The sequence below is a fragment of the Rhinolophus sinicus genome, linkage group LG18 (genome assembly GCF_036562045.2).
Source record: "Rhinolophus sinicus isolate RSC01 linkage group LG18, ASM3656204v1, whole genome shotgun sequence".
NCBI classification, from domain to species: Eukaryota; Metazoa; Chordata; class Mammalia; order Chiroptera; family Rhinolophidae; genus Rhinolophus; species Rhinolophus sinicus.
Window position 1 is genome coordinate 7,444,748 of NC_133767.1, and position 19,709 is coordinate 7,464,456.

The 19,709-nt window shown below is 40.2% G+C and overlaps 1 protein-coding gene across 4 annotated transcripts in view; it reads left to right on the forward strand.

Moving 5' to 3' along the window:
• The window catches only part of ZC3H7A (zinc finger CCCH-type containing 7A), a 32,600-nt gene that overhangs the window by 10,178 nt on the left and 2,713 nt on the right, over positions 1–19,709 (forward strand). For 3 of the 4 annotated variants that reach the window (XM_074322858.1, XM_074322860.1, XM_074322859.1), the window contains exons 2-21: positions 644–745; positions 1,646–1,685; positions 3,374–3,571; positions 4,769–4,927; positions 5,150–5,230; positions 5,324–5,362; positions 6,024–6,057; positions 6,522–6,799; positions 7,338–7,542; positions 8,624–8,688; positions 9,526–9,712; positions 10,505–10,666; positions 11,341–11,537; positions 11,834–11,934; positions 12,391–12,572; positions 12,986–13,062; positions 13,677–13,810; positions 14,220–14,325; positions 17,053–17,161; positions 18,667–18,800. In XM_074322858.1, coding sequence (XP_074178959.1) covers positions 678–745; positions 1,646–1,685; positions 3,374–3,571; positions 4,769–4,927; positions 5,150–5,230; positions 5,324–5,362; positions 6,024–6,057; positions 6,522–6,799; positions 7,338–7,542; positions 8,624–8,688; positions 9,526–9,712; positions 10,505–10,666; positions 11,341–11,537; positions 11,834–11,934; positions 12,391–12,572; positions 12,986–13,062; positions 13,677–13,810; positions 14,220–14,325; positions 17,053–17,161; positions 18,667–18,800 — 2,556 coding nt within the window. In that variant the 5' untranslated portion in view covers positions 644–677. Of the gene's footprint in view, positions 1–375; positions 524–643; positions 746–1,645; positions 1,686–3,373; positions 3,572–4,768; positions 4,928–5,149; positions 5,231–5,323; positions 5,363–6,023; positions 6,058–6,521; positions 6,800–7,337; positions 7,543–8,623; positions 8,689–9,525; positions 9,713–10,504; positions 10,667–11,340; positions 11,538–11,833; positions 11,935–12,390; positions 12,573–12,985; positions 13,063–13,676; positions 13,811–14,219; positions 14,326–17,052; positions 17,162–18,666; positions 18,801–19,709 lie in introns of those variants that run through there. The other variant, XM_019715159.2, reaches the window with a different exon arrangement.

A 19,709-nucleotide genomic window follows, 5' to 3' on the forward strand; every position in this document is an offset into this window, starting at 1 on the left:
GTAACTTGCTGGGAACTGCTTCATGAACGTGAATTAGTGGGGGTAGATGCTAACAGCAATGACATATGTTGACATGTGCCACTGTTATGTGGAAGGTAAACCCTTACCTTCCAGAAAATTCCAGTTAAAGTAACTGCATTTATTCTATCAGTTGTAGCAACAAGGATTATTTCAGAAGTCTAGAACAAAACAAGTATAAGATTTAGAATCTGCTCATAAGGAAGTCGGACTCCCTTGGAAGCAAGCGGATGTGAAACCTTTTCACTTTTGGAGAGCTTCCAGAAGCCAAACAAGGCTGAGACTGTTCTAGTGGCAGCGTACGCATGCATCTAGGAAGGGGAGGAACAGAAGCTGTGGCTTGAAGGAGAGAAGAGGGGAGGAGAGCAGTGACTCTTTCACGGAGATTATTTAGGAGGCCATTTAACCTAAAGGAGGATGGGTAAAAACCTTACGCTCTGTGAGCCTGACAATGGGGACCACACAGAGAACTCAAGGTTCTTGGTGTCGAGGACCCTAGATTCAGGTCGGCAGAGATGGACATGTCCACAACAAGTTGTGTGGCAAGCCCTCAAATTACGGTTGTTTCAGTTGGGGTCCAGGAGCCCTGCTGCCTGGTGTCATTTTGTGCCTTCTTTCTTTCCAGATTGCTCACTTAGAAAGTGGGTGTGTGGGATAACATGTCCAGTGTGTCCGAGGAGAGAAGAAAACGGCAGCAGAACATTAAGGAAGGACTGCAGTTTATACAGTAAGAGCTTAATTCATACCTGTGTTTTTGTCCCCTAGTAATTCTTTATTACATAGCTAAACATTTCCAGAGGTTAAGACGTCTTTAGTCCTGTATCATACGTCCTGTTCATTCAGGTTAGAAATCAGATGTTTTCATTCCAGCAATGCGGTTTTGCTCTTGTACCTTTGATTTCTTTGTGCTCTGAAGTGGACTGTCATTAATTGTTTAGCATCCCTGAAAATGTTAGAGTGAGGAATTTGAACGTAATCTCATAGGAACAGTTCCGATAAATGAAAGTGAACAGCTGTCGACACACAGGGCTTTTGTGATCAAACATTTCTGTTGAGAAGCTCAGTCTGTAATTGACCTTCGTAAGGCATGTCAGTGAGGAGACAGTGTGGCTTGGGTCGACGTGTCCAGGCAGAAGTCCTCTCGGTCCTTTCCAGGGAGGAGCCAGCCTTCTCTTTACACTACAGTAAACTGGATCAAATGGCATTGCTGCTTCTGTACTATTTTTAAATTTTCTTGGCATGTGAAGAATTAAGCCTTCTTTTAGTAGAAGTAGATTTGAAAAGAAAATGTCCTTAGGGAAATAATTATACAAAGAAATAGTTTCTAGATTTTATTTATTTATTTATTTTAGGTGGCCATAGTTATACGTGAATAATGGTAGTGAAGGAGAAGGTCTTTAAAATGTGCTTTGAGCGGCGTATTTGAGATCTTGCTTCCCAGCAATGTCATCAGTTTGGCTCAAATAAAATCTTATAAAAATTCCAATAAACAAACAGACAAACAAATAAATAATCAAATGTGCTTTGAACCAGTGGCAAGCTAATGGAACCTCACTTTTTAGATGACTGGACGAACAAATCCTGATAGAAGCCTGATAATTAAAATGAATTTGTTTCTTCTTCTTAGGTCACCGCTGTCGTATCCAGGAACACAGGAACAATATGCGGTAATGACTGGAATGCTTTTCAGTAGCTTGTGAATTATAGTGTATAGCAAGGGTCGGCAAAACGCAGGCTTTTTGGCCAAGTCCGACCCACTGTCTGCTTTTATAAATAAAGTTTTATTGGCACACAGACATACTATTTGTTTATGTATTATCTATGGCTGCTTATACAACATATGGTGGTTGGGACAGAGACCACATGGCGGACAGAAACCTAAAATATTTATTATCTGGGCATTTGCAGAAAAGGTGTGCTGACCCTTATACATAGGTCAGCATTGGGGTTTTTGTTTTTGTTTTTTTTGACATATTTAGATACTTGTCCTATATTTTCTTTCCTCTATTAGTATTGTTTTGAGTTGATTTATCTTTTGAGCCCCTTGAAAATTACTTTTAACCTCCCTCTCATTTCACCAAAAGTAAGTGGGAATGTTCAGAAGGAGAGCGCAGTGTAAATTCTGTTTTTATTTAGGAGAAGAGAAGTTCTAACCGCAGTAAAGGGTGACGAGGTAATAGGAAAGCCAGGGAGGTATGTGTGAGAGAGAAAGCCCAGCTCCCCGGCTCTTGGCCTCCAGCTCATCTCCACAGACTGAGTTCCCCTGGGGCTTTGTGGCTCTCACGGTTTGGATGCTTCCCATCGTCACTTCTCTGCCTCTCCTCCCTTCTTCCTTTATTTCAGTCTCTCTCTTCTTCCCTCTTCCTTCCTTCCCTCTCTCCACACAGATGTAGAGTCATAAAGTATTATGGCTGAAATCATCTGGAATAATCCATTCATTTTATAATCCTTAGATTTACAATTGCAGCTGTGGTCCAGAGAGGTTAAGTGACATGTCACACGTTACCTCAATTGTCAAAGGTTGATCTGTCCAGTTTTCTTTACTGCTTTCCTTAGCTTAGACCCGAATTCATAAAATGAGACAGAAGACTTGAATACGTATCTGAGCTTGTGATAAGAAAGGACTTCTAAAATATTAAAGCAACGGTAGAAATCATGAAGGAATCTTTGAAACTTTGTACATACCAAAAGAATGTGTATGCTTGTACAATAAGAAAAAGGTTTAACATCCCAGTCCCCCTCAGTCAGTACATGACCAGAGCAAACAGCTTATTAAAGGAGAAATACAAATGGTCCATAAAAACGTGAGATGGTTCAATCTCGCTGGAAAGCAAAGGCATGCAAATGAGAAAGGATGCTGTTTTTCACCTAGAAGTTGGTGGAGTTTTTGTTCGGACACACAGCTGTGTGCCTGCCCAGTGTGGGTGGGGCTGCTGTGAAAGACAACACTAGAAGTATTCGTTTTTATTGCCTATTTGAAAGGCAATTTGGAAATATTAGTCAGAAGCCTTAAAATTCTCATTCTCTTTGACCTAGAGTTTCCACTTGTAGGAATTTATCCCAGGCACAGAGTTGGAGACGTGGACAAGTATTTACAAGGTGCTTTTGCTGCGTTTTTCTTAATAATGAAAAGTTGAGTTTCCTCTTGAAAAAGCAAGCAAGATGAAACCCTAGCAGGGACAGCAGTGACTTGGCCTGGCTTTCACAGTTTCTTTGACATTGCTTATTGGCTCTGTCAAATTCTGTCCTCTGACGTTTATTTCCTCTAACGGTACAAAAATTAGAATTTACTTATACCCCAACTTTTTCCTTAAAGGGTTTCAAGTGGTAACTTTTTTTTTTTTTTTTTTTTAAGGTATATTTACGTGCTCTTGTGAGAAATCTTTTTAATGAAGGAAATGACGTGTATCGGGAACGTGATTGGAACAACTCAATAAGCCAGTACACGGAAGCTTTGAATATAGCTGATTATGCAAAGTCTGAAGAAATTTTAATTCCTAAAGAAATCATTGAAAAACTACTTATAAATCGTATTGCTTGCTATTCTAATATGGTGAGTTGTGGTTTTCAAAACCATGTCTCCAGTGAGAAAAAAAGGCTTCCAATAACGTAGTACATTAATAAAAGTCGATTTTCTGATTTCAGTTTTTAAGAGAGATGTTATTAACTGCTTTTAGAGTGGCCGAAGCTTTCAACAGCTTTGGACAAATGTTTAGGGATTTTAAAAGTAATTTGTTTCTTAGTTACTGGTCCTTGGGGATTCCCATTGGCGGATGGCTTTGTGTGGGGGGTGTTGCTTATTTAAAAAAAAACAGCCCAGAGAGAGAGATGTATTAACAGGGTCAGTGCATGTACCATAGTTCTCCGAAAATAAGACCTACCCCGAAAATAAGCCCCAGTTAAGATCTCAGCCAGACAGACACATTTAGTACATTATGACGATGTTCCAGAAGAAGATGACATGACTATATTTGAATAAATGTAGATTGTCGTACATGAAAAAAATAAGACATCCCTGAAAATAAGCCCTAATGGAGCAAAAATTAATATAAGACCTGGTCTTATTTTCGGGGAAACATGGTATCAGGTACCTGTGTCGTTGGTTCACTTCTTAGTCAAGATTCAGTTCACCCTCTTGGGAGCTTTTTGTAGCACAAAATAGTAGTTGGCCTTCAAAGGAATTAACACAAGCTTTCACGTATCTAAGCTTAACATGCAGTATTTTGATGTGCCTGTAACTTTCCCTGTGGACATTCAGTAAAACTTGACCATGAAGTTAAGAAAGGTAGCCACGTGGTCACGTGGTTCTTCATTCATGAGCATCATTGATGATTTATTTTGTGTTCTACTATGCGTTCCTCGTCACCCAGCTGTTTGGAAGCTCCATTCCCATGTGACATTTTAATGAGCTCCGCCAAGGGGGTAGCTAAGGAAGGAAAGAGGCTGGGACAGGAGAGTGACACTCGTGGGCATCCACCATGTCTAGAAAGTTTCATTTCTTGAAGATTAGAGGCCGTTGTGGCCAGATGTTTACATTTGTCTGCTCTGGGTGGTGGGTACACGGGTATTCGTGATATTCTTTCTCCTTTTGTGTATGTGAAATTTCATAATGAAAATGATTTTAAGAAGAAAAATAATACTGCTCACTTTGAGTTGAAAAGGAGGGTAATAGGCTGAGGCATTTACAGGAAGACATCAGTGCAAGAAATGAGTTGTTTGATTGCTAACTGTATTTGGTCTCCCACACCAGGGTGTCCATGATAAAGTCGTGGAAGACTGTGAGAAAGTCCTCGGTTTAAATGCCAGTAACTGCAAAGCTCTGTATCGGAAATCGAAGGCTCTGAGCGATTTAGGAAGGTACAAGGAGGCTTATGATGCCGTAGCAAAGTGCTCCTTAGCAGTGCCTCAGGTAGGCAATTTGTATTTTAGTGCATTTATTTACATCAGGACCATGTATTATTGCTTCTGTGTGGATATGTGGCATTTAAAGAGTTAAATTTCCCAGCCAGCCTACAGCCTGGCTAATTGCTCGTAAAGCAAGTGTCTTGACAGAATATAACTGTCTTGCTTACTCTTCTTCACAGTTAGTTAAGTATAACCCTCCATTAATCATATGTTCTCACTTTTTCAGGATGAACATGTAATAAAACTAACCCAAGAATTAGCTCAGAAATTGGGATTTAAAATAAGAAAAGCATATGTTAGAGCCGAGGTAAGCCGGAGCTGTCTCCATAAGGTATTTTCATTTTGTTGTGTAACTTGGAGGCAGTTCTGTTTTTAAGTTCGCGTCTTTGTTTTCTTTCAGCTCTCATTAAAAGCAGTTCCCGGGGATGGGGCTGTCAAGGTAAAGTTAGTACTTCTGTAAGAATCATAAAAAAAGAAGAAAAGATAGAAGCCTTAGCAAGTCTGCTTTTAATATTTTTACTTTGTGTCTATTTTTGAGACCTTATTTTACTCCTCACACACATAATTGGCCAGAACTTCCTGTCCTATAAAAAGAAAATAAGCAACTTAAGTAACATCTTTTACTCTTAACCAGCATTTCCTGAAGTCTGATGGAGCTTTTTACAGAGTGTTCATAGATGTTAAGTTTTGTTTGACAAAGTGGTTCAGGACCAGATACTAATTTTGGGAATCATTGGGATTAACACAATTAACAAGTTGTTGTGTTTGCAAAGGTAAGTCTTCTCGGAGCTGTTAGGATGCTAGGGCCTTGTGAGTTGGGGAGTGAGTGGTGGCCAGACCCGTCCCTCTGGAACCAGTATGCTCCTACTCCTTGGAGAAGTACTGGTCCCCACGAAACAAGTGGTGATACTGATAGACTAGCATTATTTAACACCACGTATTACGAAGGTTTACATGTTCAATTTCTCTTTTGGGTCTTAATTGGAAGGGAGTCAAATTTCTGTGAAACCTGCATTACTGTCTTAGAGTGCGTTTTACAGATTGCTTTATAGCTTAGCATCCTGAAAATACAATGATTCATTATTTGGTTTAATTTCTAGGCTTTAAACTGTTCTGTGGAAGATATTGAGCCAGGTATGTGTCTCCATGTCATCTGAATCTGAAAACTGCCAGTTTCAGGTGTTCTCAAATAAGATTACTATGTGGTTATTAATATTTAAGCAAGAATAATTTTGAAAACCACCTTTGTGCTTCTGGATGTGCTGGCGAGTGATTGATAATGTCAGTAAGCAGTCATTGAACACCCGCTGTGGCCTTACCATGCTCTAATATCTCTACCCAAAAGGGGCCCAGAGATTTTGAGAAAGAAGGAAATGTTTTCTCAAGTGAATGTATCTACTCCTGGGTAAAACAAGTTATTTTTAGAATTACTTTTACTCTTTTATTCGAATTGCTTTTACTATTGTATCTACCTATTTGTTTTTATAATAGTGTTCACATTTTCACTTAGCTCTTCACTTTCTCTAGTATTGTCTATTAACACTAGTATTATGTAAGTACCCTGAAAATGAGTGAGTACATTTCCATCCGTGTTACAGATTTATTAACTCCGAGGCAAGAAGCACTTCCTGTTGTTTCTCTACCCGCATCCAGTTTTTCTCACCAAGTTGGAAGTGAGCTGGCCTCAGTTCCAATTATGCACTTAACTTCTATTTTGCCACTGCAAGTGGAAGAGAGCTCCCTGCCATCGACAGTGTTGGCCAATGGAGGCAAGATCCCCTTCACTATGCCGGAAGCTTTTTTAGATGATGGAGATATGGTCCTTGGAGATGACATAGATGAACTCCTTGACTCTGCACCTGAAACTAATGAAATGGTAAATTTTAGTGTTACTCCTTTCTTACGAAGGCAGGCTTAGTTTAAAAAATAAAGTATTATAACTTGTTACATATTTTCAATATTGCCTATAGGCTAAACTTTGGATTTCTCAACTTGAAAATTACTTTTGTCCTTTGTTAGTACCTGGTTAATTTGGTCATTTTGAAATAAAAAAAAAGAAGTTTTCTATCTAATAATTAGCCAGTTTTCCTTCAATTCCTATTGGAGTCACATGGATGGAAAGGGCAAATTTAACATTTGGACAAAGAATAGGTATTTGATATTTAATAAGAAAAAATAAGTTTTATAGACTAAGGACTTCTCAGTCCTTGAGCCTTTTTAAAACGTGGGCTTGAAAAGAAATAAGCTCTGTAGCTTCGGTTCCTCTACTGAGTCTTGTTTTTAATTTCAACTTTGTTATGTAACATAATTACCGAGTATAGTTTTTGTTTTTGTATTCGTTTTGATATTAAAAGCAGCTCGGCCAACTTGGAACTGAGCTTATGCATTGTCATCAAATCTTTTTTCCTTTCTAGCCGTCAGCTTTAGTCAGAGGACCCCTTCCGACAGCCAGTGTCACCCCGAATGTGCCCTTCTCGGCGTCTCTGTTGGGCACCTTGCCTATTGGTGCGAGCTATGCTCCTTCACCATCCTTCTCAGACTTGTATCCACCTTTGACCTCATCCTTAGAAGATTTCTGTTCTTCTTTAAATTCATTTTCAATGAGTGAATCCAAGCGAGGTAAGAATGGAACTATTTGTATAAACAATTGCAGTTAATTTTCTAAAAATGACAATTTGTGTTGGGCAGTTATTTCACTAACTCTGGGTAGTCAGCGCTTGAATTATTTTCATTGTAGCTGAAAATATCAAAACGAAACCTTCAGTTTTAAATTCACCTGGACTTGACCATACCATTCTGGAGATCACGAAGCAGAGCAGTGAGAATAGGCACGTAGATGACACTGGTTTTTTATAGGCCAGTTTGTTGAGCTGGGTGTCTGTGTTTTGGGGGGTGAATGACTTTAAACATTTTTTCCAAGAAAGGGATACCTCATCTTAAAGGAGCTTCAAGACAGTTTACCCTTTTAAGTTCTGAACTAGGCAAATACTTACTGAAGACTAATTAAGATCAGTGTTCAGAATGATAACAATTAGATCTGTCTATTATAGGCTGCATCCATTCAGCTCTGTGAGCTATGCCTTAACTTTTACAAGGAATTGTGGAGTTTTGGGTCTGACTCCTGTTTCTGTAATCCTCGGTTTAATATATACTTTCAACAATAATAAAAAAATGTTCGTATTTCTGAGGCATTGTTGCATAGTTAAAGGGACAAAAATCAAAATGATTGATTTAAAGATTGACAACTGAAGAAACTGAAATTTGTGGGAGACCAAAGGGCAGAGAGCAAATAATTGAGTGGTAGATTAAGAAAGTAATTGAACCTTACTAATTTTATTAATGTTATGGTGAGTTCCTGCTTCATATTTTCAAAAGGAGACGCTCTTCCCATTTTGAATATGAATGATTTCCTTAGTCTTTTAAACGGTCTCATTTGGTAGGTCCTGCCTTAGCTTCTATCTCTGAAAATAGCTTTTTACTTATATTTTTTTGTCTAAGGGTTTTTTTATGCCCTTGGTTTCTAGAGGAAAGGACAAACTCCATAGCCTTCTTTGAAGTGTCACTCATGAGCAAGAAAACTCCTAGGAATTGGGATGGAAAAATAAATAATGTGGGGAAGCCTTAGTCAGCTACTAAGCCCTGATGTTCTTATTACGTGACTAGAATGAAAAGGTCTGTTGAAGTTTTTTTATTATTTTAGATCTGCCCACCTCAACTCCTAGAGAGGGAACATCGCTTAACAACAGTAATTCTTCCCTTTTACTTGTAAGTGCCACTTCCTCTTTTGTAAATACATCACTTAAATTGAAAATAGGTCTTTTGCTTAATTTTGAATGAACATGACATTCTCCCTGAAATTCTGTGTGTGCCGTGAGAGACAGTGTTAAAATAAGACTCTTCTGGAACATCCTGTAATAAATGCTCTGTGCTTAAGACTGGATGTCATAACAAATTAATCGCTATCACGGACAGCATAAGAGGCTTTAGCGCAGCTTAAACAAAATGAGGGAATGCAGTTGACCCTTGAACCACACGGGTTTGAACTTCGAGGGTCCACTTACATGCAAATTTTTTTTCAATAAATATCTGTACGATTTCCAATCTGAGGTTGGGAGTCTCAGGTGGCGGATGGCCGACTGTTGGCACTGATCTATGCCGTTCTGTACAGGGGGACTTGGGTATCCGCGGGTTCCTGGGACCAATCCCCCACGGATACTGAGGGACAACAGAAGTCTTTGGGGTGTCAAGTTATATTCAGATTTTCGACCGTGTGGGGGTCAGTGCCCCAAACCCCCACGTTGTTCAAGGGTCAACTGTATGAGATCAGGGCATATAAAATGTGTTTTTTATGGAGCAGAACACTTATCTATTACTTTGAACAACTCATGAAGAATCAGGAAAAATGGGGGAGGGGCCTAGAGACCCAAAGAAAGGAAAATATAGAAAGAAACAGTTTTTAAATAGAAGCTCATGAGGATAGAATAGTTGCGACTTCAGTCTGTGAAGAACGTCTTATTTTCAGAAGAATTTGTTTCCTTCTTTAGTGATAGTGCAATATTTGTTCGCCGTTTTTTGTTTTTTGTCTTTTGATTCTTCTTGCAGATGAATGGACCGGGCAGTTTGTTTGCTTCTGAGAATTTCTTGGGAATTTCAAGTCACCCTAGGAATGACTTTGGAAACTTTTTTGGAAGTGCGGTTACAAAACCACCTTCATCAGTGACCCCACGACATCCCCTTGAAGGAACCCATGAATTGAGACAAGCTTGCCAAATCTGTTTTGTAAAATCAGGTCAGGACCAAACAAAGCAGCAGACAGTATTGAACTAGCTAATAACGTGAGAGTTCTTAGGAATTTGTAAATACATGTGGCAAACACCAGCTGTTGTGACTTTTCAGTCCCTATTTGAGTTCTTTCTAAAGAAGCCATAATTATTAATTTGGGGCTTGTGGAGTCTTAAGGGATAAGTCTCTGCTCTTATCTGATAACTTTTATTTGTCGAGTTATATAGAATAGAATGTTTACCTGATTTTGAAAGTTTATTGAGATTTTCATGAAATTTTTTATGTTCTAAGTATATGTCTAAGAACATAGTCATTTTCAAATAGAGCAAGAACTAGAAAAAAGCATTGTAAGACCAGTATATGATATAATGTTTGTGAAAATTAAAGTACTTTCTGTTGGTTGGTTTCCTATCTTTACCCTTACGTCAAGTGGTAGAAACACAGTTTATTCGGAATTTATTCTCAGCTGAAATACAATTTATCCCCCAATTCATTTTCTTTCTTGGTTGTATATTTGATAGTGTTCTTTACCTTGATAAGCCATCAGAATTCCTATCCTAATAGTTAAATAAGGGAATGTTTTGGGGAAACTGATGTAGAAGTTTGTGTTTCTATAAAAGCAAACAGCATAAAAGGCAAAAATTGCTTTGGTAGCTTGTTTACACTTTGGGGTCATGAAAATGAGATTTTTGTGGGTTTCGTAATCAATATCCATCTGCTCACATCTGCTTATAAATGTGCCTGTAAATGAAATGATACTTTTTGTGCATATGAGCAATCCTTTTTACATCTTTTTCAGGCCCTAAGTTAATGGATTTCACTTACAACCCTAATATAGATCATAAATGTAAGAAAGATATTTTAATTGGTAGGATAAAGAATGTTGAAGATAAATCATGGAAAAAAATACGGCCAAGACCAACAAAAACAAATTATGAAGGACCTTATTATATATGTAAAGGTACGTACTATAATTTCTTAATTGGTGTCCATTACGTAACTGATAAATGACGTGCTGCATTTATTACAATAGTTCCAGAACTACTGATACTAAAGATGTTTAGATAGAGTTAATAGCAAGTTTCTTGGGTTGAGACATTAGGATTTTTTAATGTTATTTTCACCATTGTTTTTAACTTCTTGTGTAGGGTATAGTTATTTATGGAATCAGGGCTTTGACCAGGGTTTAAACAGAAACTCTCAGATTTTAAGTTCTCTGATTTGGTTTTAATAGAATCAGAACACTGAACTATAAGGCTTGGAAAATGTTGCTCTTTTAAGATGCTTTGGAGAGAACTTAATATTTTTATTTTGTTAGGCTACTTCATCTGAACGAACTTCAAATGTTCCTAAGGGATTTTTTTAAACTTAGGTTGAATACATGAGAGTATTAAGACTTTTTTTCCCTGTGTGGATAAAACAAATTTTATATGTGTGGTACTGGGTTTTGTTTTTGTTTTTCTTTCTTTTAAGAGTTAATACCATCCCTGGATGATAATACACATATCATTGTTTGAAGCTCTCCATGCATTGTTATAAAATGCCAAATGATACCCTAAACCTGTATAATATTCACTGGCTTTGAAAAAGCAATGGCCCATGTTAAAAACGGCCTTTAATTCCCTGTCTTTCTAGATGTTGCTGCTGAGGAGGAATGTAGATATTCAGGCCACTGCACATTTGCTTATTGCCAAGAAGAGATAGACGTCTGGACGCTGGAGCGAAAAGGGGCGTTCAGTAGAGAGGCTTTCTTTGGTGGCAGTGGAAAGGTCAACCTTACCATATCCAAACTTCTGCAAGAGCATCTTGGAGAATTTATATTCCTTTGTGAGGTGCTGTCTCCAAACCTTATTTTCTGCTGTAAAAGTGGTGATAGTTTCTGACTTGCGAGGCCAGAAGTATAGAGTACTTAGCACAGGTCCTGCCATATGATAAAGCAAGCATTCACTCTGCAATGGTAGCTCCCGTTTATATCCACAAGAATATTAAGACTTCATGATGCATATTGATTGGTATAAGTATATAATGTATAGGTATGTAGTGACATTGAAACTAAGAAGTATTTGGGATACAAAAGTTATGTTTTGTATTATGTTTTGTGATGATTTTTCTTTTCTGTCTATTCCAGAAATGTTTCGATCATAAGCCTAGAATGATCAGTAAAAGAAATAAAGATAATTCTACTTCTTGTTCTCATCCAGTTACAAAGCATGAGTTTGAAGACAATAAGTACGTTGGTAGTTTCTAATTTTTATAGTGACAAAATAGATGGTTTTCTTAGCTCCGAATTAAACCAGACTCGTATCTCCCCAGGCAACCCCCCCCGCTTTGGTTGTTTTGAAAGATGATGGCTATTTTAAAATGTCTGTTAGTGGATTTGGCTGGGAATTTTTTGATGAATTATTAAATTGATTATTTAATACAGAAAAGCATTATTGATTTTTAGTTTCTCATGGCATCGATTGAGGTGTTTTATGGCTTAACGTATAATTATCCTCCCACTTCCCCAGCAGTCGCATACAATGATGTATTTTTTCTGATAAAGACTTAAAATGTATGTTGAGTTTAGGACCTCACATTTATCTATATCTATACCTATGTATCTATAGCTGTGTCTTTATATGTATGTGTATATTTAACTTATGGCAGAACACTTATTAAAATGGCATTCCATTTTCATCTTAGGTGCCTTGTCCACATTTTGCGAGAAACAACAGTAAAATACTCCAAAATACGTTCTTTTCATGTTCACTGTCAGCTTGATTTATGTCGACATGAGGTTCGATATGGCTGTTTAAGGGAAGATGAGTGCTTTTATGCTCACAGTCTTGTAGAATTGAAAGTCTGGATATTGCAAAATGAAACAGGTAGGTGTGTACATGACTGGGAAATGTCTCAGGAGCAGTCAGGTTTGATGAGACCGTCTCGGAGACCCTTCTCCATCACCCTGATGTGGCAGCCCTGTTGGTTTTGCCCTGAGCTTTAAACTGTGCAGTTACTTCTCATTTTTAGGGTGGCCTATTTTGAGTATGGTCTCATGTACTTAATTGCCAGTACAAGTTTATGCAGGTACTATGGTTTTGTGAGGAAGAAAGATTCCTCCAGAGGCACTGAGAGCTCTATTTGAAAATAGTCCATTGTGAAAATGAGTCATGTGATATTCATTCCTCCTTGGCAGTAGACTCCACTGCATGGGGATAATTAGGGAATTGAGTCTGGGACCTGCTTGGTGGACTGTTACTATGTAGAGAACCTAAATGAAGGCTTGTACATTTCCCAGGTATCTCACACGATGCAATTGCTCAAGAATCTAAACGATATTGGCAAAAATTGGAAGCAAACATACCTGGAGCTCAGGTATTTTCTCTTGTGTACTTTCTGCATTTGGGATCTTTCCGGAATGGCCTAATGGATGTTAGTTGTTGGCAGAGGCAGGTCACACTTGCAGTCCAGTTATTTTCTTAATGTTTATTGAGATGAGGAATTCTTAACGTGAAAAAAAGTTTTCTGAATTTTAGTTAATCATCGTAAAAAAACAATTAGTCATCCCATAATACCTGCCAAGAGTATAGGACACACTTTTCCTATTCAGCTTAATTGGAAGAACAATTGGGTTCTGGGAATTGTGGGCGTAAGGGAGATCGATTGTGTTTGCAGTTTTGCTTCTCACCAGGCAAAAGTGCTCTATCCACTAACCACCGTCCCCCCCCTCCACCGCCAAATATTCCAGTCATTGACTCCAAAGCCCACTTTTATAAACTGAGGTTTGGCGTTTGTAATCTGCTTTTATTTTCTTACACTTGGGTGGAGAATTGGAGATTTAGTTATGAGATCATATATATAATGGTCAGATCATCAAACCAGACAAAAAGAAATGGTGTGCTATTATGAAAAAAAATGCATAGCGATTCAGTATTTTATAAGAAACTGGTTTTGTGTTAAAATCAAAACTGATCTTTTCGTTGTTTAAGGTACTTGGCAATCAAATGATGCCTGGATCTCTGAATATGAAGATAAAATTTGTGTGTGCTCAGTGTCTGAGAAATGGGCAAGTCATCGAACCAGACAAAAACAGAAAATATTGTAGTGCGAAGGCAAGGCATTCGTAAGTAGTGTGTGTGTGGAAACAATGCCTACTTTTTAATGATCTGTTTTATAAGCATAAAACCATACATGTGAGAAAAAGGTTAGGACTTTGAAGCAAGCAAGTAGACAATTTAGGAGTAATTGCAAAGCAAACGGGAAGAGATTTTTAGGCTCTAGCAACTAAGAATTCAACGAAATTCAATAGTATTTTTCCTGTATTATATCAGTTTTTTGTCAAGGATTCATAGGGAATGTTTGTTTACAAATATCAACAGGAAATGAAATGACAGAATCTTAAGGTATTTCTTTTAGAAGGGTTGAGGAAAAAAAACACCTCTGGTCCTTTGGGTACAAACTTCATACCTGTCCCTTTATATGCTGCCTTTTGCCGGTGTGTCTTTGTTCTTTCTGAACTCCATTTTTCTTAGGTGGACCAAAGATCGTCGTGCGATGAGAGTGATGTCTGTTGAACATAAGAAGTGGAGGAACATCCGTCCTCTCCCCACAAAGAAACAAATGCCTTTACAGTTTGATGTACATACGTAATTTTTAAGCCACTTTTTTTTTTAATTAGGTATTTCAAATCATTAGAAAGTAGTAGTAATTCCGATTGAAACTGGCGCCCTTTAATGCTCGTCGTCATAATGAAATGTAAATGGTCCTCTCTTTTTGCTTTCCCTTCAGTAGGTGTATGGTTCTGAGACAGTTTTCAGGTGGATTGGGATTTTGTGAGTTATCTGGAAAAAAGTAAATCGAGAATCGAAAAACACTTATGGGCATGCTTCAACTTACTTTTCGGATGAATTACTTTTGGGAGGGATCGGAAGGGAAACTTACTTAAATTTGATTCCTCCGCTTTGCTGACAAACCCTTCTGTGTTATTATGCGTCTGTGCATGAGATGTTTTTATCATGTCTCTTTCTTCCACTGGAGCAATGGAGACCAGCTAAAACATACCCCACTTTACGGAACCTTCTAAAAGTAACACAAAGGAAACATGCTCTGTGTTAGAGGAACCTGTTCCTCAAAAACCCTTTGAAAGTGCCAGACCCGCTTCAAGTTAGGATAGTATTTCATTTACGAGGTGGCGAGTTTCACCTTAGTACTGCACCCCGGCGCCTTACGTGGTCTGGAAGCTGACTGTCCGAGCAAACCCCTTGAGCTGGCTCTGGACTTGCCTCTTCAGGAGAGAGAGGGTCTGGAGAGAGCCTGGAGGGATTTCACTGTGTGCGTTAATGGAGAGGCACATCAGAGCGCTGACAGGGAGTAAACTCCCTCCCAGTGGAGGAAATATGGAGAGAACATTTTGCCCAGAGACGCCAGTCACATGGATTGCAGAGTTCCCTTGTAAAGGAAGCCTCCCTCTCTGACTTGCCAGGAATAGTTGAGGCAGAGGAAGAGGCAGGTTAATTTCCATGGCCCAGTGCACCTTGGTTTTGTAAAACTTACACAGGTTACAAGGTCAGTCTTGGAAGGACGCGGTGTGTCTTTGTTTCATCTACAGTGGTTTCAGACTCATAGATTTGGGTGATTTAATCAGTGGGTTATGTAGGAGGGGAAGGAAGGGCTGAGTGGAACCATTGGTGTCTTCTGCTTTACAGGGTGGCGGAGATTAAGGGTATATTCCTTAATACTTTGTTAAAACAAAGACGACTGAGAACAATTTTAGTTCAGGAGGCAGGTGCCCAGGACTGCTGTGGGATGGACGTGGTGTCCTGCCGTGGGACGGACGTGGTGTCCTGCCGTGGGACGGACGTGGTGTCCTGCCGTGGGACGGACGTGGTGTCCTGCCGTGGGACGGACGTGGTGTCCTGCCGTGGGACGGACGTGGTGTCCTGCCGTGGGACGGGCGTGGTGTCCTGCTGTGTGCTGTTACACTGGCTTGTTCCTTTACTCCCATACTAGGTATTGCTAAGGGGTCCTTTTGCTAAAAGAGGAAATACTACTCTGTGTTTGTATGTGTGTAGACAGACAGTGTGGTGAGCTGGAAAGAGCATGGGCTTCAGAGTCTGCCCGAAGGGCCCTAGTCAAGTTCAGCAGCATCAGTTTGCTCACCTGTAAATGGCAGTGATTACATCCCAGGGCAGATGCCACGAGAGGGTGTTGTGTCAAAACCCAGCCGTGGCCGGCCTTCTCCTCTCCTCTCTCCTCTCTTCTCCCTGCTCCTTATCACTGAACTTGAGAGACTGTGGTCAACGTTTTCCTAGGAACGCCTGACTAAGTACTTCCTGGGGTTTGCCTGGGATGAGGACACAGTCAAGCTGGTCGCAGGATGTTTTCCTGACTCCTGACTTTATACAAAAGACCCTGAGGGAGGTCATTGACCTTGGTCCCACGGAGAAAACGCACCGTGTTCAGGGCTCGCTGTTTTAGAGTTTTAGCAAAAACCAATGCTAAGCATCTAATACCATGCAAGCTAATATATAGGGCCAGCTCCTGTTGAAACACAAACAAAGATAAGCTCACAGTTAATTGTCCTGGGATTTGTGCTCTATAATGACAAGTGTATTGATATTAGTATTTAAGAATGAGCTCTCTCGGTGCTGGAGGTTTTCTTAGTTCTTCAGTCAAGGTTCCTAGGGAACCCTGCGTTCTGATTGCTGTCACTTGATTTTCCTACCAGTATCACTGTATTTACTTTGTGAAATAAAAATGCAGATAACCAGAAGAGGCATTATTTGAATGCTGTGTAACTGGGTGGCCTGGTTAGTGTAATATTGTCTTCAGAAAATACACATGTGGTGAGTGATGACTGAGGTTCGCCGCCAGTATCGGTTATAAGGAAGCTAAATGTCTGAGTTTTTCCCGACGCTGCTTAGTACCATTGGAGTCATCTGTAGGTTCTTTACCACTTCCCAGGCGCTGGCAAGGAGGCATCCTGGGTGGTAGGCAGGCGACAGTAGGCGCTGTCAGACTGAGAGGGCCAGAGATTTGCACTCGGAGATAAAATGTTTTGCTTTGTTAAAAGCAGATACTCTGAATAAGTGAGTTTGTAGACATTGTAAGAAAACGTCCCATATTCTAATTAATTCTTTCCGTTGGAAATTTTCTTCTGAAAAATTTTGAGCTAGAAAGCTTAATGTTAATATCGTCTCCTGTATTTTGGGCTTATAGTCAATTTGAATAGAATCAAATTAATCTTAGTTAAAAATTATATTACTCAGCATTAGCATGGACAATAATGATGCTTATTTTGCCTACATGTAAAACAGGCAGTTTGACTAAGTGTGCTCTGTCTTACATTCATTTTTTTTTATACAGCTGTGCAATCATATTGCTTCTGGGAAAAAATGTCAATATGTTGGAAACTGTTCTTTTGCTCACAGTCCTGAGGAACGAAAAGTGTGGACGTACATGAAGGAGAACGGGAGTAAGTTGGTGTTTTACCTGGGGCCTTGATATCCGTGAAACCTAGCTCACCTGAAAGTTTCTTTCCTCTGAAAACACGCCAGCTTACCGTGAGCACAGAAAGCAGTTTGCGTCCTAAACAATTGTACCATTTAATCAGTGGAGCAGAAGGTGGCATCTGCTGTGTTTGTTTAGCTCTGACCTGGATTCACATCTGTGGATCTGCGTCCTGTGTTGTGGGAGATGTGGTCCTGAGTAGTGGTCGGGGGCTGCTAACCCTTCCGTGACCACTTATATCAGCTCGTCTCCTGTTGTGAATGGGCTGGGAATTAATCAGGTTAGAACTGGAGGCTTCTTCAAGGAGGCCTTACGGTAGAACAGCCCAGATTCAAAGGCCCCAGGAGAGAAGGTTTACCTTGGTCAAACTAACTGCTAGTTCATTGTGGGAGTCTTTGGAAGGAGCCTCAGACGACCTTTTGCTTTTGACCAGAAAATGTTTTACTCCAAGGATCATTGTTCCTTAATCTTAACTGATGGAAGGTTACCTACTGCTTAAGATCTGCCATCTGTGAATTACAAGAACCAGTCGGATTTGAGCATGTCACCTGCTATGTCTCAACCATGTCAAAATTCAGTGACTTGTGTGGACACGAGTCTTCCTCGCTGTCTTGCCTGGAGTAGGGACATACAGCAGCTGGGGGTGAATTTGGCCATACATACCCCTCTCCCCCTGGAGACAGTTTTGTTGTCATGACTTTTGGGACTGTGCTACTGGCATCTAGTGGGTTGAGTCCAGAGGTGTTAAACAGCCTGTGATGCACAGGACGGCCCCCAACAGCAAAGGATTACCCGGCCCAGAGTGTCAGTAGTGCTGAGACTGAGAAAGCTGGTCTTAGCACTTGACGGTATAAGGCGGAATATGCCTGTTCTCACCATAGGAAGCAGCTTGCAGCTGCTGCCCAGGACCTGGTCATGGTTGTATTGTAATTGCACCCCAGCCTGTCGGGCCCCTGGGACTGTGGCTTGACTGACGGACTCCCATCAGGGTCAGAATCTTGGTCCCAAAAGTAGCATGTGCTCCTCTTTCTCAGTAAACAGGAGCGTGTCAGCTCCAGGCTCCCTCTAGCCGAGTACACACTTGTGTGGTGATGGCAGTGGTAACGAGTGTTCAGCGTGGGTACGAGGAAGCCGTGCTGAGGCCTTTTTTTTTCCCAGTGGTACCTTCACAATGGTTTCTGAATTGTAAACACCCCCAAAGTGTCTTACAGATGTAGAGAGGAGTTAATTAGTCTTGAAACCTAATATTTGTGGTCTAACAGTCCTGAACTTGATTCTTACCCAGGGGAGTTCACCTGCTGCTTGGATGGTGGACCATCTCTCTGTGTCTAATATAATGTCTCCATTCAGCCCTCTCACTCTTTTTTTAAAACGTAGACTGACTTATACAAAAAGTGTGCATGATCTTGCATGGATTTAAATGGTGTCTATTTAAATCTTTGCCCCTGAAAGTGATTCATTTTTCTTTAGTACAAGATATGGAGCAGTTTTATGAACTCTGGCTAAAGAGTCAAATAAATGAAAAAAGTGATGATGTAGCCAGTCAGTCCTGCAAGGAAAATGGAAAACAAATTCACATGCCGACAGACTATGCGGAAGTTAGTGTAAGTACCGTTGGTTGGTTGGTTTCACCTCTCCTTTGCCTCCGAGCCATAGATGGAGCATTTCTTTTTTTCTCCTGCCTTCTCCAGAACCTGGCTCCATCACTCACCACTCCCTGCCATCTTCCGGTATCTTCAGCTTCTTTTTCCAGGGGCTCTCTGCTCTTAGCTCAAGTCTCTTCATTCTATAGTCCTTCCCTTGATCCGTTTTCTGACTTTAGAGCCAGAGAAGTTGAAATCTTAAGTCCTGGTTCCTTTCTTAGTAGCGTGTGAACCTGAGCAGGTTGTTAATGCTCTCTCTGCGAGGGGGGTTGTTATGATGGAGAAGTGAAGTGTGAGTCTGGACGCACACCCCACTGCTAGGCCACAGAAAGGGCTCTGGAAAGGTGGGCTCCCCTCCCCCTTTTACAATTTTCAGAAAAGTAAGGATAATATCGTGACTATTTTGAGCCCACCATCCCAAGTGAACTGATGTTGTTAGTTGTATTTGCTTCTGTAAATGTTTACATATGAAATGGAACCCTATTTGTCCCCCTTCCCAGAGGGACCAGGTCCAGTGTGTATTTTTCCAGGCCATGTTTACATATCTTTGACATTTATTCCTAATCTGTTGTTCTGCCTGGCATGTTTTTTAAATTGACGTAGGTATGTGTGCATTATTCTGCTAGTTGTTTCTTGTTTCATTGTTTGGCACCTCTCCATACTGACTGATTCAGTTGAATCTAGGTCACGTCTGTGGCCTGGCCTTGCCCTGTGTCTCTGCTTGTGATGTGCCCTCTGAACTCTGCCCCCCTCTGCCAAGGCTCAGCTCTGATTTCCTTGCCACCTTTTCTTAGGTCCTCCTTGGGTTCCCAGAGCAGCATCACCCACACTTGCTGGGTCATGAGATCTACCTGGGGTGTTTAAGAAGAT